Consider the following 20,570-nt stretch of genomic DNA (forward strand, 5'->3'; position numbering starts at 1 on the left):
GAAGAGAGCGGCCCTTTCGCAATACGCTTACCTAATGTAGAAATCAGCTGACCGCCCCAGCGCCATTCCGTTTTGGGGCCAGCGCGACCCAAACATAATAGAAAACAATCATCACCACAAGAAGCGCCAATTGCTGTTTCAGTTCGAGTCGGTGGTGCATAATATATGGCTCAGCTCCGTTGACTGGCCCCATACTGCACGCGCCACTGTTATCCTACTCAGTCCTTAGCCTCGCGAGCGATGGCTGATCTCGTGTTCCGCCTCCATGATCAATTTGCGAAAAACGCGCCTTAGGTCGCGGACATTTCGATGCCTCCCGTTCCCCTGCAGAGTCGACCTCTGTCCTCCGAAGACCCGTCACTTTCAGATGAAGGTCTGTATTATTTTGCTAGCTTTTTAGTGACCAGTGACACTGACTGATTGCTTGTCCGCCCACCAGATGTCGGCCTTCTCTACCAGATCGTCTCTCGCGCCGAGGAGGACCCCGAGGTCGCGCTTCTACCGTACAGAGTGCTATTCAAGGTGTACGACGAGGTGATTGCAGAACATGGCGTGGATGCCGATCCGGGCTATGCCTGTATGCGCTTCCTGTTCAAGATGGGGAGTAAGAATGTCGTAGGCGATACCCTCTTTGAAAAGTTTGAGACTCTACTTGAACAGATGGGAATCGTCCTTGAGATAGGGGAATATAATGAAGGCAATGAAACATTCACGGAGAATGTGCCTTCACGGTCTAGGGGCGATTATTCCCAGTTGAACGAAGATACATCGCATACAACTCGACGAAGACGAGCGTCGTTCAGTTCGGTATACGATATTGGCGATGGTCCAACAGAACGGAGTTTTATAAATCGCCCGAGCTCGCGCTCCTCCTTATCACGACTGGAGACCGGCAAACCCGAGTTCCTTGAGCCGCGACGGACGCCACACCCTGCGACTGCAGCCACAGGAGACACCGAGCCGTTTAACAGAACTCAATTGATAGCACAATTTATAGATGTTGGTCGCCGCCTGATTGATGGGATGGATTCATCAAAGAAAAATAAACAGCCCGAAGATGAACCTCCTTCTAATGGGGTGCAAGCCAGATCTGCAGTCGACCGGGATCGGTCTCAGAGGATTGCCGAAGCTCGGTCGCTCAACTCCCGCTCGAGGAGCTCAAAGGCTTCGGACGAAGATGTGGATGACTCGTCGACATCCTCCCAAGGGGATAGTGACTTGGAGAGACCGCAGGTGCCCCTGGAGATGCTGTATCGACCCTCGCTGTCGGATCTGCTCCGTGATGCATCAACTTTCAATATGTATCGCCAGCGAGCCATCAACAGACGTATTATTACGCAATGGCTCAAAAAGGCCATTCAAGCGCGGCAGAGTCATCGACATATGGAGGTTGTCGCTGTCAATCGGGACAGGCTCACACTACTTCGTCAGGCTTTCCAAACGTGGCTGTCCGATATACAGAAAAAGCGGCGTGCTGTGCAAACAGAGAGATTCTTCAAACACTTAGAGGAGCGTGCTGGGCGTGCTCGAGATCTATTCTTAGTCACCAAGGCGTTCACTCACTGGGCACAGGTTGCCTCAGATGAAGTCGCTAAGACTTCGGCCGCACGGAAGCATATCCTCAGTGTCAAATACTTCAACGCTTGGCGGGAAATCACTGCCGTCAATGAGCTAAAAGCCCAGCGTTTTGGTTTACGACGGCCCTTCAATATCTGGAAAAAGAAGGTCCATGAAGTGAAGCAGGCAGAGGAGGAAGCCGCTACGTTTTACGACAAGAAAACAAAGCATGATGGTTATTGGAAGCTATTCTGGTGCTTCTGTGAACGCCGGGCTCCCCAGTGGTATGACTTCTGTCTAAAGAGACGTGCTCTACTGTACTGGTTACGGAAGTTCCGAACGAACAGAGAGCGTATTCATGAGATAGACGTTGAGAACAGACGATTTGCACTGGGCTCGGCGTTGCAGATCTTGTCTCAAAAATCCAAGGCCATCGTGTCTAGTGACCAGCGAGCAGTATCCATGCAGCGTCGGCAACTTCTAGAAATGCATTTCCACGAATGGAGAGTCCAGTCTCGGCTTGCTCCTGCTGCATCCCGCGTCTCTGGCATGGTCGACAACCACATCCTTCAAGCGTCTTTTACCCAGTGGGCGGAGCGTATTCAGATGCTCAAACAAGCAGAAGAATTTGATCGGCGGAGGGTCATGCGCAATTCTTGGACTATCTGGAATGATCTTCTTCGCTGCCAGGCCCTTACTGCGCGCATCGAGGAACGCTTAAAGATGGAAACGATGTATAAATGGATTTTGGCTGAGAGGTTCCGATTGATGCAACGCATCCGAGATCAACGTATTTCACGCGACGTGTTCTCCAATTTTGTGACAAATGTCCGCAAGACGTACTCCCGCCTCCTCGACCATGCAGAGATACACGAGGAACATCAAAACAAAGAAACCCTACGGTCCAGGCTATTACGCTGGCGAGATCAGACTGCGCTCCAACGCCAGCGAGAGTTTGTCGCATTTGAATTCTACGCCCCGCGGCTCTTGGAAGAATCTCTTGTTGCCTGGCGGTCGAAGCACCAACAAGTGATAAAGCTTGAGACGTGGGCGCGCAATGCACACTTCTATTTTGTGACCAAAAAATCGATCAAACGATGGCATACGGCAACGCTAGATTCTACTAAGCGACGTCGCCAAGATGCGTATGCAAAGACTCGAAGAATGATCAAGATAAACCTCGCTGCCAAAGCTCTGACCGCATTGCATGACAGAGCCAGCCATGTTGCCAACTTAGAGCAACAAGCTTTGCAGTTTCGCCGAAGGAAGTTGTTGGATATCGCTTTTGAGCTTCTTGCGCAGTGGCATGAGAAGACTGCAAAGCAGATTCAAGATTGCCATGATGCCGATTTATACCACTTCCGGCAAGCTGCGTATAGACAATTGATCCATTTGGCCGAGGCACTTGTTCAGTGCCAGACCTTAGAGCAACAGGCCGATCGTGTGTATCATGTACATATGCTGGGTCAGGCGAATTCTCAGCTTCGCAAGCTCAGTCTTCGTGTGTTTCAAATCAAAAGCACACTGGAGACTGCTGACTCTATGCGGGAGCGGAGCCTAAGAAGACATTCGCGCAGCATGTTCCGTCACTGGGTGGAAAAGGCGCGACTGGGGCTAGAAGCCCGTGATTTACCAGGCCCTTTGAGTCCTTCCAAAAATTATGATGGAACATCTGGAGTGAGAACTGGTCCATCAATCTTTGATCCTTGGGAACGTCAAATTGAGACTCCATTTAAGGTCACCGACTTTGTTCCGGACTCGCAGCCTCGAGGCACCACGCCTTTATTGACGCCCAATTACCTGACTTCACCGTCGAAACGGGCTGCACGGGCTCGAACACTAGCGCAGGTGTCAACCACTCCGGCAACTCCATTGCAGACACCATTTGCTAGCCGGCTTCTACGTGCAGGAATTACTGCTCCGCGCACCAACTCTAGCCGGCGTGCGCCCACTGGCCGAGGTAGCTCAATGGCTACAAGCGTTCGTTTTGTGGATGAAGAGCCGGAGTCACCTACCGAGGGTAGAAGATCGGGCAATCGACGGCCGTAATTAAGGAGCTTTGTGTTAGTTTTGGGGTAGTTGCTCCCCTATAGTTCATTGTAAATATGTCATGTTTTGTCTGGCAACCCGTTGTTCTAGCTGGGGTTGGATATTTTCGACGATACCCAATTTGTTTTGTGCAAAACAGTCTTTGAGCGGGCCACGATAGAAGGAAAGCAATGAATATATAGAAAGTCTCTGAACTCCCGTAGTGTGCATAGAGGGGCCTGATTGGCACGGGATGCTGAAGTCACACGCGGGAAGGCGGAAACTCCGTCATCAGGTGAACTTCCCTCCGCCAAATTCCCCCTCCCATTTCCAACTTCAGGTTCCCTACAGCTCTCTGGTTACGCCTACTGCTCCGCTTGCTTGCGGCGACAAGCGCGAAATTATCTATCGCTAGGTATCTGCTCAGCAATGGTGTAGCCCCGTCTTCCTGCGCAAGAAGCGTCGTACCTCAGCCACCACCGCCTCTATGCGAGCGGTATTGCCGGGGAGGCCCCCAGTGAAGCTCCAGTCGTTCAGTACGGCGCTGTGGGATGGTCTTCGAGTTGTTGTAAGAAAACATATCTCTAACATTCTTCTGGTTCCTCCAAATCTTTCGAATCCTTGCTGATCGGGTCTGGCGCGTGTCTATCGCATTAGGTGTACATCTCCGGCAATGCTCTGGTTATCCTCGGCGGTCCGCATAAGCTCCTACAAACAATTTACGTCGACGATACCGATGCCCTGGAAGCTGTGATCATCGATGAAGCTTCAGGCAAAATTGCTGTGTGTGGAGGTCCCGATGTTTTCATCTACCAACCATACGGGATACAACACGAGACGCTCAAGGTCCGTCTCCCTGGGATGACTCGAATAAATTGCTTAGTCGGAGTGGAAGAGGGCAGGGATTGCGTATTCGCGAGAACGATAAGGCTGATCCTCTGAATTACTATAGTGGTCTCTGGTCCATACCTTTCGCAACGAAGATGACAACGAGCCGGTTCGGACATTGTCGTGGGGTTCCCCCGACGAGCTGCTCCTGGGAAATTCACACCTCACTCTGTGGTTTTTGAACGACACACCACGCTGCGTGTGGAAGCAGAAGCTTGCGAATCCCGTCAAATTTGCTCAATTCTCCCCAGATGCCACCTTGGTTGTTACAACTGGAAACTACGACCGCCTAGTCAAAGTATGGAGGCGATTGTCGTTTGGCGCCGATGATGTGCGGTTCGAAGTGTCGTATCTCCCTCATCCTTCCATCGTGACAGGCATGCACTGGCGCAGACCCCACCACCGCGAGCAAACGATGGAAAACGCTTTTTATACCTGGTGTGCGGACAACAAGGTTAGAGTATGGGCAACGATAGACCATCATGCCCCATCTGCTTTGCAGCTATGGACACAACTCGATATGGCTGCCGCCGTTCAGCCCAGGCATACATCGGACAGAAAGGATATGTCGCGTCGTTACGGATTCGTGGTCGACAGCCGGGACTTCCGCTTCGCGACCGAACGAGCGGTTCAACGAAGTACCGGGAACAAAGGCAACCATGCCCTAGAGCACATAATCGAAGTCGCGAATAAGAGTCCAGAAATCTGTGTCATGATTGATGACCATGGACATATGTCTGCCTGGGCGCTTGAGGATGTTGGCTCCAAGGTGAAGTCCGAGCTGAATGTGTTCAATATCCTCCATGTTGAGGGCCTCGATTTCTCCTTCATGCCCGGCGTCTCCACGGAGGAAGATTATGTTCAGATGTGTGCATTCCAGAGTGCTAGCGAGGGTGACTCGTTGTCTATCCTGGTGCACCATTTTGACGGCAGAATCGAATGGTTCGACTCGCATGTGGATGTCTTATTCGACCCAGCCCCTCGCAAAGAGCGGATGATACGAAAGGCATCATGGACTGGACATATCGGCCCTATAAAGAAGATTGTTCGCAATGCGATAGGAAATACGCTTGTTTCGCGCACAGATGACAATCAGGCGTTGATCTGGGGTCAGCGACGGAGAGGCGTTGGGTCGGCACTTATTCGCAAGAGCTCGTTGTATTCAGATGAGCATATCCACCGCAGCTGTGTCGTCGAAAGCGGTGACTTCTTGGTCAACCTCCACCATAATGGAATATCCGTTTGGGACCTTCGCTTCTTTCACGCTAAGAAGCTTGCGTCTGCAAACTTTCAGCTTTCAAGCAAACCGCTTTGTGTCCTGCCTATACCAGCCCCGGAAAGCACCTCGGAATTAGTGTATATAGCAACAATCGGGGCAGACAGGAACGGAATTGCCTGGGAGATTCGTCTACCCGCTTCGGAGAATCAGACCAATGGAGATACCGACGGACGTGGGTGCTCGATTCGAAAATTCTGCGCATTCGACCTGGGGATCAAGGAGGACATGTCTTACATCTTACCTGTTGACCCTGCGGGCCCTAAAGCCGAGTTGTCTGGATTCTTCGATCAGTTTTCACCGGATATAGCGCTGTCTTACACTGCAAATGGCATCATCCATACTTGGACAGCCAAGGTTGACAGGGAGAACAGCCACGTCGAATGGTTGTTGACCTCTACTGTCGAAACCGGTATCAAGAACCCGTCACTTGCCAGTGGTAGTTCCATCAGAAAAGCTGCTCTCGTTGATGAGAATCGTACTCGTTTGACGATTTGGGATACTAGCGGTGCCCAGGTCGAATTCGAAGAACACTTTTCTCAACAAGATGTTATTCGCGATCTTGACTGGACCTCTACTCCTGATAACCAGTCGATTCTTGCGGTGGGATTTCCCCATAAGGTCATTCTTTTGTCCCAGCTTCGCTACGATTACCTTGACTCCAGACCATCTTGGACGCAAATACGCGAAATCTGGATCCGAGATCTCACGCCTCATCCAATTGGAGATTCTTGTTGGCTTAGTGACGGAAACCTCGTTATTGGGGCCGGAAACCAGCTTTTTGTATATGACAATGAGATTGAGTCCACTGATCGGTTGGTCTCTCATCTTCGAATTCCGTCTCGTGGCCATGCTACCGTGAGCCTTTTTGAGGTTGTCATGCGGTTAAACGGACCTTTACCCGTGTTCCATCCACAATTTCTGGCTCAGTGTATTCTCAGTGGCAAGACAAACTTGGTACATTCTGTATTGATGAACCTTCACCGCAAACTCAAGTTCCACACAGAAGGTGATGACATTGATGGTTTCTTGGAGATGCCGCTGGAGGACTTCTATGTTGATCATGACGTGAGTGGACCCGACCGTTGTGTCTGAAGTACAACTAACATCTTAAAGACGCTGCAAAAGGCGTCCAACAAAGAGCTGCATTCTTCATATGCGGATCTTAACCTGGAAGACGAAACATTTGTCGTGGACGAAAACACGGCGGCCGCGCTGAATGAAAACCTCGCTCGATTTACTCTACCCCAACTTTCCAGTCATGAACAGTTCCGGCTGGCAGATACTATTGAGTGCGTTGCTACTGTTGAGAAGCATCGACGTTCGATGGATGACAATGCCGCCCGATACCTGCTTTTCTTTCGTCAGCACATGCTACGAAGAAGCCAGGGTATTGCAAACAAGGATACGGTTTCATGGAGAGAGATCGTGTGGGCTTTCCATAGCGACAGCCAAGATATCCTTCTGGATCTTGCATCGAGACAATTCGGGGGCAAGGTGCTCTGGGAATCAGCCCGAGAGAGTGGGATGTTCATGTGGTTGTCAGAGCCTGCAGCTATTGTAAGCCGTCCCAGCTCAATTGTCCTATTGGCTCCATACTAACGTTTCACTAGCGTGCCCAACTGGAAGTAGTTGCACGGAACGAATACACAAAGACAGAAGAAAAGAATCCGATCGATTGCACCTTGTATTATCTCGCCCTTAAGAAGAAGAATATCCTTCAGGGCCTTTGGAGGATGGCTCATTGGCACCGAGAACAAGGGGCTACCCAGCGATTACTCGCAAACGACTTCACAGAAGCGCGATGGAAGACATCGGCTATGAAAAATGCGTACGCTCTGCTCGGAAAGCATAGATTTGGTAATAATCGCCACCTCTTCTTAACTCTAGGAACCTGTTCTCACGTCTTTCTAGAATATGCCGCTGCGTTTTTCCTCCTTGCAGATCGGTTGCGCGATGCCGCTATGGTTTGTCTGAACAAACTGGGTGATCTTCAACTTGCGATCGCTATAACACGTGCCTACGAGGGGGATGATGGGCCTGTTCTAAAGGAGATACTCGAAGAAACAGTCCTACCTGAAGCAGCTGCTGATGGAAACCGATGGATGGCTTCATGGGCTTTTTGGATGCTCGGTCGCCGTGACATGGCTGTGCGCTCATTGATTGTAAGCTACATACACAGACTTCGCTTTCAGTGTTTTCGACTAACAAACGCAACCAGTCTCCGGTTGAAGCCCTGGTATCATCGACACCATCTTCACCAGCAAGCCCCGGGATGGTTTCGCTACACGCGAAGTCATACCTATCTAATGATCCAGCATTGGTAGTGTTGTACAAGCAGTTGCGCGAGAAGACTTTACAGACGTTAAAGGGTGCGTCTCAAGTATCAGCCCGGTCGGAATGGGAGTTTGTCGTACGAAATGCTCGACTGTATGACCGGATGGGCTGCGACCTTCTTGCCTTGGATCTGGTGCGTCACTGGGAGTTTCTGGTGGGGATATCTTCTCCACATGCAGTGCATGATGCAGCCATGGAAATGCATGAGAACGCTGTGGATTATAGGAAGATGCTTCGACGACGGAGCAGTCTCGTCGTGGCGGATATGCCGATCAAAACCGATGTGCTGCAGGCCCCTGAGACCCCTGCTTCACCGCAGAAACCTAAGCCGCCACCAACTGTGTTTCATGAGCCAGATGCCAACTCATTGCTGGACAGTTTTGGATTCTAGGCCGCATAGTCGCCTTACAACGAGTATGTCTTTACACCAGGCGATAGATTTAACGATGTTTCGTGCTCACCTGCTCGTCGTCATCTGTCAAACAATCTTAGCCTTATTTCGGCCTATCCCATATTTATATGTACTATAGATATACAAACGTCGCTATGCATTTCAATAATGTTTTTCATGCTCAATATCAACTCTCTGGTTATCTCTGTGTAGGCTGTGACATACCTACCTACCTATACATGGCTCCAAGGGAGGGGAAAGAAACCGAATAAGTAATTGGAGCAACACGCGGACCTAAAAAGAAAACATTGCTACCATCAAACATCAAAAGCATAAGAGGGGCCCCAGGCCCTGGCGACCTCAAAGAATCGGAAGCGGAGCACGACGATTCCGCAGCATCCTCTTCCAAGACGTAGTACCGTTATGAGGTACAGTGGAATTTACATTAACATTTTTCCCATGAGCCATGTTTGTATAGGGGCGTGGAAGCTCTGAGATTTTCATGCATGACAGCTCCAACCAGATTTGAGAGTATGAAGTGAATATCCTTGGCCGACAACTGCTTACAGTTCCTCCATGTTTCAGTTCCTCGTCGAGTAGGGGCTTCTGACCGCATCCTGGCAGCTCATGGACCCTGATTCTGCATTTTTTATCCAATGATTCTTTCCATAATAGATCGGCGTCGATGGTGATGTGGTCTACCTCTGCCTTGTATGACAGCGGTACCGGGATTTCTTGACAGACATCTGCCTTTATGGTGACGGCAGTCGTGAACTGCTCATCTAGGTGTAGATTGGAACCGCCATCATCCTGATCAGCTGGGCAAGAGGGAAAGAAATTCGCCCAGACGCGAGCTGTGCTAAGCGCTGATACAGCACAAGGACTTAATATCAAGGCGAGAGGGATAAGCTGTTCGTTGTTAGCCTGACTAGCCATATCCTTTCGAGCTTGGAGAGAGCCGTTTGACTTACGTTTGTCCACTGCATGCTGATAGGGGTACTCTGGAATGTATGTCTCAATTCAGTTATGATAAGGCGGGATAGAAAGTACTGAGCAGGAGGCGACGTCGACACCATGAAAGATGATGCCTATTTCTACACCATCTCGCAGACTCCTTATATGTTTTCTTTCACTCAGTAGCCACCCTGAGAATAGTGTTAGATGGCAGGGAAGACGCTGACAGCGTTATACTTTCAGTACCTCACGTATAACAACATTCCTACCTCTCATGATCTCTGTGTGTACAGTAGACGAGACATACTCACATTCCAGGACGTGGTTAACCATGGACATGGGAAAAGGCTGGGCCGCAAACACATTCTTTGCCAAGTCTACTGGTCTTACGGTTTTTTTTTTCTTCCCCTTTCAATGGAGCTATTTAACTTTTTGATGTTACCATGCTGAGGTCCATTATGGTATTTTTAGATGCGTTATTGTTCCGTTAGCAGACGCATGTTAGGAATTGGAGCTGAGCCTGTTGATGAGATGGGCTGGGAAAAGCTCAAACTATCGATGTTGACATGCAACAATGATATTACGGACATCTCACTGTACAAGTGTACAAAATAGCTCCCATATCGAAGTATCAACGATAATATGCTGAAGTATTAATTAGATAAAATAGAACCATTTGAAGATATTCACTAATACATGGAATTTCCTTCAGCCACAAGCCTACCGCTACCTCCCACGAACCTGGTAAACTCTATCCATTGGACCGCTTGGGTTTCAACCTCCATTTCCGGCCAGACCTCTTTTTTAAGACTGGCCACCAGCGGCCGCAGCAGCCTTCTGCTTGGCCAATTCAGCAACAGTCTCAGCGTCATCATCACCATCGTATCCAGCGGGATCTTCCTGGCAGAAGAGCTTCATGGAAATATACTTCGTGTCGTGGAAGGGGAGGCTCTTGAAGCATTTGCTTTGGGTAGTAACCTCGTCGTACTCCCAAGCGACGACTTCATCAGCCTCGCCTTGGCAGTACTCATTGGCGTAAATGCCAACACCCTCGCACACAAGGCTGCTAGGGTGAGTCACGGTTTTGATTTCGGCACTGTACGAGATGACCTGGAGGTCCTTTGTGTGGTCAAGCTTCATCTTGGTACAGGAGTCCTTTGTGACAGAAATTTCATCAATGGGCTCTGTCTTGAACTCCTGGTTGGGCAGCTGGCCCTCCTGGCATACGTCGTGGGCACTCAGGGAGACCTTGGCGACCGGCTGAGCAGCCAGAGTGGTGCCCGCCAGGGTAAGGGCGGCAGCGGCGATCTATAAGCAAGTTAGGAAGCGTGAACATGTTTCGGGACGCCCGTAGATCGTTCTTACCTCAGCGAAGCGCATTATGTTTGCTCGAATGAGACTCTAGTGATGATGAGGCTTGGTCCTGTATCAAGAAAAGTCTCGCTTAACGGACTTGCGTGATGGATGGGATCGGAGAAGGTGAAGAAGAGCTGGAACTTTTTTCTCGGGGGTCATTCACTGGGGCTCCTTTATGTATGCATCCCATTCCCGGCCGCGAGAAAAACACGGCTCCCCTTGTTCGCGGTCTCCATCACATACTCATCGTTGCCCCTTAGTTAGAGATAATGAGTCCGGAATGAAGGAGTTCGTGGTAGTTATGTGCTCTCGCTGGGGACGTTGTACTGGATAGTCGGCTAGGGTAGATCCTGGTATGCACATCCTGGGAAATTAGGGAGAAAAGGAAGGAGAATTTCGGTTAGGTCCCATTTGCATGTAGATCATCAATTCTCTTGCTGCTGCTTGCCCTGGGGCTTGGGCCAAGGGATGAACGTTTGGATGCAAGGGTTTCCAGACTGGATTCTCCCTGAAATTGGTCGGGTCTTCATAGGGTTGCTTGGTTCTCCTTGTTCGCAGCGCAGACATCTTCTTCGTCATTAAACTAGGTTGACTTCGTAGTGAATGAGGTCGGTTCCTGGATTATTGTCTATCGGACCTTGTCGAACATTCAAAGGGGCACCTTGTATATTGTAGGATTCGTCTCTGAATACGTATGTCAATTAGTATTTCCAGATGACTGTACTGCGTGCTAATGGTGAGGTTAGGTTCATGTTCCAGACAGCTGGTATTCCCCAGCACTCTCACTGTGCAGAAGCATTGTTCCAGCATACGCATGAAGCCATTATGCTGAGAAACCGTAGGATTTCTAATAAATATAAACCTATACAGCTAAGTGCGCTGGATGGTTGATAAAACTGTGTTGGAGTTGCCTGTTATGACCTTTTATCGGCCTCCCAGAGGATTAACTGGAGGTCTTGACAGTCCTCATACAAAACCATGGTAGAGAACTACACTTGGCATGGTTTAATGCACATCGTGTAGACAATCAGAAGTCACGCATCGCGACGAATTTCTGGGACATATACAAAGAGGTCCGATATGAAGACGTTGATAAGACCCACAAAGCGTCATTGACAAGGCGCGCGGGGTGCCTTACTCTTTTATAAGCCGCAGAAAAACAGTCATCATGCATGTTGACAAACATAGCCTGCCAATTTTTCGCATAAAGCTAACTGATCAGTTAATGAAATGGATCCTCAACCGTCAATGAACCACCATCATGTTGTCTTCCTGCAGGGGGATTTCGTTCAAGCGCTTGACATGGAGCTTCCCCCGCCGCAGACTTACACCAAGACCATCTACCCGCAGACCTCGCTTGCGGACCTCCATGATCGTGTCCGCGACGCATCTGTACTTGTCTTATCTGCCTTGCGTATTGATGCAACAACGCTCTCTCCGGAGATAACGCCACATCTTAAACTCATCGTGGCCGTGGCGGCGGGAACCGACTGCATCGACCTGGACGCGTGCAGGAAACGAGGCATTGTGGTTAGCAATTGTCCGTCGGCAAATACATCAACTGTGTCAGAACATGCGATGGGACTATATTTTATGACACGGAGGAGAATGGCCAGTCTGAATGCGCAGACGCGAGCTGGCGAATGGCCTCGGCAAAAGACCCTGATGTATCAAATGCTTGAGAAGGATGGGACGCCTCCTCTGACCTGTCAGGAGGAAGTGGCAGGGATTATTGGAAACGGAAGCGTAGGTAAGTGCAATACCGACATGGCCATGAGTATGGGACATACAGCAACGTCTAACGAGGTTGCAGGGAAAATGATAGCCAACATGGCAAGGGGTCTTGGGATGAAGGTGCTTATATCTAGTCGCAAAAGCAGCGAAATCTCCAGTGCACAGAACGGATCCGGCAATGAAGAAAGAACGCCTTTTGATACAGTGATCCGGCAAAGCACGGTGCTCTTTATCGCCGTTCCTTTGTCCTCATCAACTCGCGATCTAATCTCAACACCGGAGTTGGAGGCAATGTCACCTCACACAGTGCTGGTAAATGTGTCGCGTGGTGGAATTGTGGACGAAGAGGCCCTAGTGAAGGCATTGCGTCAAGGGAAGCTCTCCGGGGCTGCTACTGATGTATTCTATAAAGAACCTGCGGGGCCTGATAGTTCCCCGCTACTGAAGGAGGGCACGGAAGATCTAAATCTGGTGGTTACTCCTCATCTTGCTTGGTTGTCTCGAAGGACAGTAAACACATACTCTCAGTTGCTGAAGAAGGCTGTTGAAGGGTGGGCTAGAGGAGAGCCCATCAACGTTGTGTGCTAGTGACCACAAGGTACCGAACGTCTCCTTACGCAGTGCTTTCAAGGAACTGCGTTCTTGTACACTCTATTTATGGAGAAGTCAACTGTTAAGCCCTGATAGAAAGAAAATTGACTGTGATGATACCAAAAGCGCCTCTATCCCTGTTGTGATATAGTACGTTTAGAAGGGTTTGTAGGTTGGTACTGCCTCTAGCTATTCACTAATACGGCCTGCCCTTCAACACAGAACACAGAGTCATATTGGAAAAAAAAAAAAAAGGCCCAAGGGAGCGCATGTCCGAAGCACTCAGTGTATTCCACGGTCCATATTGGCACATCATCAGGAAGGAAAGGGGATCATTGGCAGCGGGCTCCTTATTACGATACGACACGTATTGGTCGTCGTATTCAGCAAAAGTCAAGAATACCTCGTGTCGGTCCTAAGATACATGGGCCCGCCTGTGTCTGGTAAGACTCGAAGCATTGGAAACGGAAGCGTAGGTACCGTAGGTGTGAAGATGTAGAAAGGGGGAACTCGGATATTGGTTCAATGCTCGGTAACATTGCGTTTTCGTACAATTCATGCTATGAACGCTGGATGCTTTAATTCCGAGTGCGACTATCACATCTTGCTGCTATGTTTTGCAAGCAAAAGGACATCAGTTCCAGGCAGTATAAGATTACCTGAATAGGAAAGGACAAGGTTTATCTTATCAATGCTGAGTAATCTGTGTGATCCGTTCGTCTCTTCTCCGCATCATCTCTCCTTCGATCACATTGCTTCATTACTCGGTCGTCTATCATGGCTCATCAAACATCTTGAGATCAAGTATCACTATAGTTCCATCGAACATGTTGGTTTAGAGCTAAGTGCCTCAGACCGATAACCTATCAACCTATAATGGCCGGCAATACCTCGAGTGGCGGTCGTCCCGGGAGTAGGACGGCCGCAGAAGAATCCCCATCTGGGTTTCCTAGTGAATATCATGGGCACATTTCCCATGGCGAAGGACTTGACGCTTCGACCTATATCTCCGGTTCTCGACACCAGATGCCCAGAGAGACCTCCCCGCAGAGTTTCACCTCCCGGTCGCTCCTGGTGGGCCTTCTTATCGGCGCCCTGATTACCTTCTCCAATACCTACTTCGGTCTGCAAACCGGCTGGATCAGTACGATGGCTATGCCATCGGCCTTGATAGGCTTCTCGGTCTTCAAGGTCCTGTCAAAATACTTATCCTATCCGTTCACCCCGATCGAAAATGTCCTCATACAAACAGTAGCAGGAGCAGTGGGAACAATGCCGTTGGGGTGTGGGTTTGTCGGGGTGATACCGGCACTGGAGTTCCTCATAAAGGATGGTGATGACGGGCCCTCCGAGGATGGCGGTGTTGGGGAAGGCGGTCCCTTGAAATTGAACTTCTGGAAGCTGGTCGTCTGGAGTCTGGGAGTGTGTCTGTTCGGCGTTGTGTTTGCCGTGCCGTTAAGGAAGGAAGTTATTGTCCGCGAGAAATTAAAATTCCCTAGTGGGACGGCATCAGCATTGATGCTGAGGGTGTTGCATGGAAGTGGCAACAAAGAGAAGACCAAGCCGCGGCTCGGAGTACGGCGGGATGAAGAGGAAGAGGCCGGCGTACCATCTTCTGAGTACGAGGAGAGTGGGACTCTACTTCAGAAAACTAATTCTCAAGACGCAAACAACCAAAAGAAAGACTGGCGGTCGAAGATGCGTTTGCTGGTTGGCGCGTTTGCTGTCTCCGGCGCCTACGTGAGTCCTGGCTCCATATACTTCCCTCCCCGAGCGTTCACTCATATATGCAGACCTTGTTCTCCTACTTTGTGCCTCAAGTCCGCGCAATTCCTATATTTGGCGTCACACTCGCCGGAAACTGGCTATGGACCTTGAACCCATCGCCGGCATATGTTGGTCAGGGCATTATAATGGGGCCCGCCACTTGTATGCATATGCTTTTTGGCGCTGTGTTGGGTTGGGGGATTCTGTCTCCGCTAGCAAAGGCTCGCGGCTGGGCCCCTGGCAATGTGGATAACTGGGAAAATGGAAGTAAAGGCTGGATTGTATGGGTATCACTGGCTATTATGCTCGCTGATTCGCTCGTCAGCCTCAGTTGGCTCGTTCTCAAGCCAGCAATCCATCATTCGCCCAAAATCGTGGATTCAGTACTGTCCAGTCCCACAGGACGCTGGATTGCCTCTAAGAGTCCAGTCTCGTTCAAACGCCGGTCATACACCGGTTATTCCGCGTTAAGTCCGATTTCTGAGGAACCTTCTATCTCGGGCAGTCTTACTACACCAGGCACGAGGGACAGCGCTGCTAGTGAAGAAGAACAAGACGCGCCACCGTCGCAACTCATATCAACAAAGACCGTGACAATTCTACTTCCTCTCACCTTGTTACTGAACGTCATATGCATGCAAATCGTCTTCGGGGATGTGATATCCCCGCTTCTTTCCTGCCTCGCCACATTGTTAGCGGTCCTGTTGTCCGTTATGGGTGTCAGAGCACTGGGAGAAACAGACCTCAACCCTGTCTCAGGGATAAGCAAGCTGACACAGCTTCTCTTCTCACTGGCAACACCAGCCTCCCATTTCTCCCGCCGCACAGCTCTTGTCACTAACCTCCTCGCCGGCGCTGTATCTGAGTCAGGTGCTCTGCAAGCCGGAGACATGATGCAGGATTTGAAGACTGGCCATATTCTCGGTGCCAGTCCGAAGGCCCAGTTCTACGGCCAGATGATCGGCAGTGTCGTCGGGGCCGTGCTCTCAACCGCCGTGTACAAGATGTACGTGAATGTTTACGAAGTCCCGGGGCCGATGTTCCAGACCCCGACTGCCTATGTTTGGATCTTCACAGCCCGGCTAGTCACGGGCCAGGGCTTGCCCCCAATGGCGTGGCAGGCCTCGTTGATCGCTGGCATCGTTTTCGTGGCCGTGACGGTGCTACGCATCATTGCTGCGTCGCCAATCGCAAACGGTGGTCGGCGTGATTCCACAGCGCGATGGAAGGACTGGATTCCAGGCGGCATTGCAGTGGCCGTCGGGATCTTTAACGAGCCGTCGTTTACTCTGGCAAGAGCAATCGGGGGAGTGATCGCCTGGTGGTGGGCGCGCAAACACGCGAAGGATGAAGGCGCTCCGCCGACTCAGCTTTCAGAGAACGGTGGTGTTGCGGCATCTACGACAGAAGGTTCCGAGAGGATGAGTTCGGGGCCCGCACCTACGACGGACGCTGACGCTGCGTCGTCAAGCGTGGTTGTTTTGGCCTCGGGGCTTATCTTGGGTGAAGGGATCATTAGTATTGTCAATCTTCTCTTGGCTAGTGGGAAAGTTGCCCACTTTTAGATATATAGAATAGAGCTTATGACCTCTTTGGACTGTTATCCAAGAAGGTACTCTACGGCGTACGTGCCACAACCGAATATCGGAATGAGCCGGCCTATACAAAATGCATGCACGCGGAACGCTTCCTTTTGACAGCACGCACTTCGATTTCTATAGCAACGTAGGCGCGTTCTCAGTGTGCTCATCCCAGACGGGAATTTTGGGGTTGGATTTTGCCAGCGGCGTCTAGTGGAAATAGTTCATTCACCAGTAATCCGTATATTGAAGCTATCCCTTTACACGGGCGAGCTGCCTCAGGAGCCAGCCTCGGAACCATATGCAGAAAGCAATTCTTGGGTGCTAAGATGAAGAGGCCCGAGCTCGGGTGCCCTGTGTATATAGGTGCATACAAGAACAATAAAGAAATGAAAAGGGGGTATATCCGTCATCTCAGCCATGTTATAAGTACATTCAGCAGGCTAAACATTATTGCAGAGCCAGATATCTTTTTGCCTTTTAGATTTTGCTGCTGATGTGTAAGACGGAGAAATAAAATGTTGAGAAGCAGAAGAAAAGCGCAAAATGAAGACACAGATTCGAAAGGCAAAAGGGGATGAAAGTGAAAGACGGGTGGATTTGGTATAATGTACGGTAAGCGGGCGGAGCATTCGTCACAGACGCACAGTATCATAGCAAGCTCGTTCCGTCCAGCGGCAATGACAATCAGTTGCTCCCTTCGTACACGAAACAATCACACCATATGTGACATGAATGGCCATGGCTTACTGTGTTTAGACATGTGCATTGTCCGAAGCGGGCGTCTCGGCAGGGGCTGTAGCAGGAGCGGGGATTGCAGGGAGAGCGCCCGATGGAGGAGGCATTGTAGGTGCCAGGGGACTAGGTCCAGGTGACCCTGCGGGGCGTGGGAAACCGCCTTCGGCTCCTCCCGCACTGTTACTTCGTTTCCGCTGGTTTACTGGCATCTCAGGCCTCTGAAGACCGGGGAGCCCGTATGGACCAGGGCTCATAGACCTCGGGGGCATAGGTCTCGGACCGGGAGAGTGTGACCGAGGAACAGGAGGGAACTGGGCCGGAGACATCGGGCGCTGCTGCGGGTACGGACGAGGGGGTGGCGGTCCAGAGTAGCCAGGATGTGCCGGGGACATTGGGCGAGCAGGAGACATAGGACGAGCCGGGGACATTGGGCGCCCCGGAGGCATGCCACCCGGAGACATCGGCCGGCCATCCTGAGGATAGAAGCGGTTCGGAGGAGGCATAGCTCCAGGAGGAAGAGGACCGTTCGGTCCCATTCTGGGCGGGTATGGACCAGGGGCAGGGCCGGGACCAGGTCCGACTCCCGGAGGAGGGCGGCCGCGGGGCTTAACGGGACGAGCGGAGAGACAAGAACGAGGCACAACACCTTGCTGCGAGCGATCAAGCCGGACGCAAAGTGCCCATCCATCATCATACTCGTGCAAGAGTCTCACAAGCTGACCAGCACGGAGTTCCATTTCATCCTCCATGGAGGGGTTGAATTCCATTTGTACACGATGAACATTGGTCGGCGCAGGAGACGGACCAGGGCCACCGGGTCCAAAGGCTGGGACAGCAGCAACAGCAGCAGGACCAGGCGACGCTGGAACCCCTTCCGCACTGACAGGGCTAGGAACGGTAGGGCCTGGCTGCGAGAGATCCTGAGAAGTTTCACTTACAGGCCGGCCCGGCAAATCCTTATCATCGTTATCCTTCGATCCTGAAGCAGCGGCCGCGCCGGCTGCTGCGGCGCCTGCCACGGCAACACCCACAGCTGCGGCTGCAGGTGCGACATTCGATGCAGATGTCGCTGCTTCAGTACCAGGAGCGCTTGGTGCATTGACAGGAGAAGTCGTCTCTGCCTGGTTCCCGAAAGGATTCACGGGGTCACTGAATGGGTTCGAGTGGCTAGAACCAGACGGCGGACTGTGAGGCGGCGATGGGTTATTTCCAGTCAGGTTGCGCGACGCAGCAGCAGTGCCTGCGCCAGCCGCGGCGCCGGAAAGAGCCGCAGACATACTGGGACTGGCGGTCAAATCAGGGGCAAATTGAGTGATAGGGCGAACATTGAGCTGAGGCGGAGTAGAGGCGACAGGCAGCTGCGGCTTCGGCGGTGGAGCGGGAACGTTGGACATGTAGGATTTCTCATTGTATGGATCCGGTTCGGGGAGCTGTTGACTCTGCTTCTTCTTCTTGCGGACAAGGAAGAAGATCAAAGCAGCAATGAGGCCCACGCCTAAAATGACACCAATGGCAATTCCTGCCTTCGCACCTCCCGAGATACCCTCGGAACCGGCGTTCGAGACGGATGAAGCTGTCGGAGATGAGGCACCGTTCGTGACTCCAGCATTTTCGACATCATTGTTGGAAGACGTCGATGAGGTCGCAGTAGAAAAGGTTGTCAAGGCGGTTTGGGTGTTTTTGTTGTTATTTGTGTGAGTAGGCCCGGCCTTGGTGGTGGTAATCTCCGTTGGGTTCGCCTTCGTGTTGACCTCATTGGCGGTGGTGATCTCGGAGATCTTGTCGGTTGTCTTTGGCTTCGACTCTTCGGTGGTCTTCGGCTTCGTCTCTTCGGTGGTCTTCGGCTTTGACTCTTCGGTGGTCTTTGATTCTTCCTCGGTCGAGGGACGGGTCTGTCGGACGGCACCTCCAACACCCATAGTGGGCGCCGTATCTGGCTTTTCACCGGTCATATAACCACCAACGGGGCCGTCGAAATCAGCCGAGACGGTTACAAAGACAACGTTTTGTCGTTCCTCCAAGCCAGCGCCATGGTCTCGGTGTGCATGGGCATGCACCATGATGGCGTTTACACCTCCACTGAGGCCTTTCGAGGGGTCGAGAGATTGGATGAATTGAAGAGCTTTGTGGGTTGTCGAAAGAGATTGTTGACGACGAGGAGCATGAAAGGAGGGAAGTGTTGTTTGTGTTGTGGTGGTCGCAAGGGGCTTGCCCACGACCGAACAAGTTTCAAATCGACGATCGGACTCTCGATAAATCGAGAAAACGGATCGTCGGTCTGGAACGGGATCTAAATGACCAGCCGCGTTCTGGAGCAAAGAAGCGCAAGCGCGTCAAGGAATGTGGATAGATTGAAGATAAATGAATGGAATTTGATTGACAGTCGGGGGGGTGGAAGAGGGGCTGGGGACCACACCCGATGTCAACAATGCGAAGAAGGGGGAGGGAAGAAAAGAAGGACGACGGGCTTCCAGGCCCCGTTGGATTGAAAGAAGCTCAAGAGAATGAAAGAAGGACAGGGAGGAGGATGGAAAGAAGACGAGAGGGAGATGAAGAAGAGAGAGCGTGTGTGAGAGGGAGCGAAGTTGATGAACGCGAGAGGGACAAACGAGACCCTTGGTGGATCTCCGTAAGATTACCACGAGGAACCTAAACGAAATGAGATCGATGTACCCGAGCGGGGCTTCCCACCAATCAGGCTGACCGCCGCTAACCATCTGGGGCGAAGAGTCCGGGGTCCCCCGCTGTTCTTTGGGTCTATTGGTGGGGACAAATACGGTTCCTGGTAAGAAACACGTATTGATCCGGGCCTTCCGATTATCTAAGATCCCCTCGACTCTTCTATAGTTACACGACGTATATCAATGGTACTATATCAACACTATGCTTCGAGTAGCACCACACAGTAGATTGTCCCATCATCCGTCCGTAATCAGCCCGGTGATTGTGGAAATCGCCATGGGGGAATGTGATGAACCCTCCTCAACTCCTAAAAGAGCCCCGCTCTCCTGTCGGTTCTTCTAGCGTCCTCCACCCCTGCAGGAATCCTTCCCACAGTTATTTATGTTCATAAGAATAATCCCAGCCTCGCCTAGCCTCGCATGCTTTCCCAAATTCACCTAAGTTCGGCCGATTACAATATCAACAAATCACGTCCTTGCTGCTGCGATCTCCAGCGAGGGAGGAACCATGAATCGTGATCGCAAGGGATGAGCCACACCACATTCATGCCCTTTCTCATCCGTGATCCAGCTCCTCGGGACTGGTTTCCTATCATTTGCGAAACATGTGACAAGATTAGAATTCCACGTTGTGATAATCGCGATCAACTCCTGCGTAATATTATCATTACTCCGTCCTGCGTACATGCGAG

At 51.1% G+C, this 20,570-nt stretch overlaps 6 protein-coding genes across 6 annotated transcripts; 4 read left to right on the forward strand and 2 right to left on the reverse strand.

Annotated features, from left to right (window-relative positions):
- The first annotated feature begins 115 nt into the window (after positions 1-115).
- On the forward strand, positions 116-3,801 carry BDV59DRAFT_173225 (Sfi1 family protein). The gene is made up of 2 exons (XM_073688853.1): positions 116-373; positions 440-3,801. Exons 1-2 carry the CDS (start codon positions 310-312, stop codon positions 3,604-3,606), a joined length of 3,231 nt encoding a protein of 1,076 aa, XP_073550592.1. The 5' UTR covers positions 116-309; the 3' UTR covers positions 3,607-3,801.
- Positions 3,802-3,905: 104 nt separating this feature from the next.
- BDV59DRAFT_173227 (WD repeat protein) lies at positions 3,906-8,660 on the forward strand. Its single transcript, XM_073688854.1, has 7 exons — positions 3,906-4,153; positions 4,243-4,431; positions 4,538-6,817; positions 6,866-7,309; positions 7,363-7,609; positions 7,664-7,914; positions 7,971-8,660. The coding sequence occupies exons 1-7, from the start codon at positions 4,073-4,075 to the stop codon at positions 8,475-8,477; spliced, it is 3,999 nt and encodes a 1,332-aa protein (XP_073550593.1). The 5' UTR covers positions 3,906-4,072; the 3' UTR covers positions 8,478-8,660.
- A 1,483-nt stretch (positions 8,661-10,143) lies between these two features.
- Positions 10,144-10,716, reverse strand: BDV59DRAFT_173229 (uncharacterized protein). Its single transcript, XM_073688855.1, has one exon. The coding sequence runs from the start codon at positions 10,569-10,571 to the stop codon at positions 10,236-10,238; it is 336 nt and encodes a 111-aa protein (XP_073550594.1). The 5' UTR covers positions 10,572-10,716; the 3' UTR covers positions 10,144-10,235.
- A 911-nt stretch (positions 10,717-11,627) lies between these two features.
- Positions 11,628-13,222, forward strand: BDV59DRAFT_144909 (D-isomer specific 2-hydroxyacid dehydrogenase family protein). Its single transcript, XM_073687248.1, has 2 exons — positions 11,628-12,537; positions 12,601-13,222. The coding sequence occupies exons 1-2, from the start codon at positions 12,018-12,020 to the stop codon at positions 13,107-13,109; spliced, it is 1,029 nt and encodes a 342-aa protein (XP_073550595.1). The 5' UTR covers positions 11,628-12,017; the 3' UTR covers positions 13,110-13,222.
- Positions 13,223-13,862: 640 nt separating this feature from the next.
- Positions 13,863-16,610, forward strand: BDV59DRAFT_144913 (OPT family oligopeptide transporter). Its single transcript, XM_073687250.1, has 2 exons — positions 13,863-14,852; positions 14,906-16,610. Exons 1-2 carry the CDS (start codon positions 13,989-13,991, stop codon positions 16,442-16,444), a joined length of 2,403 nt encoding a protein of 800 aa, XP_073550596.1. The 5' UTR covers positions 13,863-13,988; the 3' UTR covers positions 16,445-16,610.
- Positions 16,611-16,674: 64 nt separating this feature from the next.
- On the reverse strand, positions 16,675-19,757 carry BDV59DRAFT_173235 (SH3 domain protein). The gene has a single exon (XM_073688856.1). The coding sequence runs from the start codon at positions 19,255-19,257 to the stop codon at positions 17,215-17,217; it is 2,043 nt and encodes a 680-aa protein (XP_073550597.1). The 5' UTR covers positions 19,258-19,757; the 3' UTR covers positions 16,675-17,214.
- Between the last annotated feature and the right edge of the window lie 813 nt (positions 19,758-20,570).

The sequence above is a fragment of the Aspergillus ambiguus genome, assembly GCF_047715705.1.
Source record: "Aspergillus ambiguus strain CBS 117.58 unplaced genomic scaffold BDV59scaffold_6, whole genome shotgun sequence".
Lineage (NCBI taxonomy): Eukaryota > Fungi > Ascomycota > Eurotiomycetes > Eurotiales > Aspergillaceae > Aspergillus > Aspergillus ambiguus.

Bases quoted from the DNA above. Each gene is read 5' to 3' on its own strand.
- BDV59DRAFT_173225 (XM_073688853.1), top strand. From the start codon at position 310: ATGCCTCCCGTTCCCCTGCAGAGTCGACCTCTGTCCTCCGAAGACCCG. The intron at 374-439 runs GTCTGTATTATT...TCCGCCCACCAG, and splicing joins CCCGTCACTTTCAGATGAAG to ATGTCGGCCTTCTCTACCAG.
- BDV59DRAFT_173227 (XM_073688854.1), top strand. From the start codon at position 4,073: ATGCGAGCGGTATTGCCGGGGAGGCCCCCAGTGAAGCTCCAGTCGTTC. The intron at 4,154-4,242 runs GTAAGAAAACAT...CTATCGCATTAG, and splicing joins GGGATGGTCTTCGAGTTGTT to GTGTACATCTCCGGCAATGC. The intron at 4,432-4,537 runs GTCCGTCTCCCT...GAATTACTATAG, and splicing joins TACAACACGAGACGCTCAAG to TGGTCTCTGGTCCATACCTT.
- BDV59DRAFT_173229 (XM_073688855.1), bottom strand. From the start codon at position 10,571: ATGAAGCTTGACCACACAAAGGACCTCCAGGTCATCTCGTACAGTGCC.
- BDV59DRAFT_144909 (XM_073687248.1), top strand. From the start codon at position 12,018: ATGGATCCTCAACCGTCAATGAACCACCATCATGTTGTCTTCCTGCAG. The intron at 12,538-12,600 runs GTAAGTGCAATA...ACGAGGTTGCAG, and splicing joins TATTGGAAACGGAAGCGTAG to GGAAAATGATAGCCAACATG.
- BDV59DRAFT_144913 (XM_073687250.1), top strand. From the start codon at position 13,989: ATGGCCGGCAATACCTCGAGTGGCGGTCGTCCCGGGAGTAGGACGGCC. The intron at 14,853-14,905 runs GTGAGTCCTGGC...TCATATATGCAG, and splicing joins TTGCTGTCTCCGGCGCCTAC to ACCTTGTTCTCCTACTTTGT.
- BDV59DRAFT_173235 (XM_073688856.1), bottom strand. From the start codon at position 19,257: ATGGTGCATGCCCATGCACACCGAGACCATGGCGCTGGCTTGGAGGAA.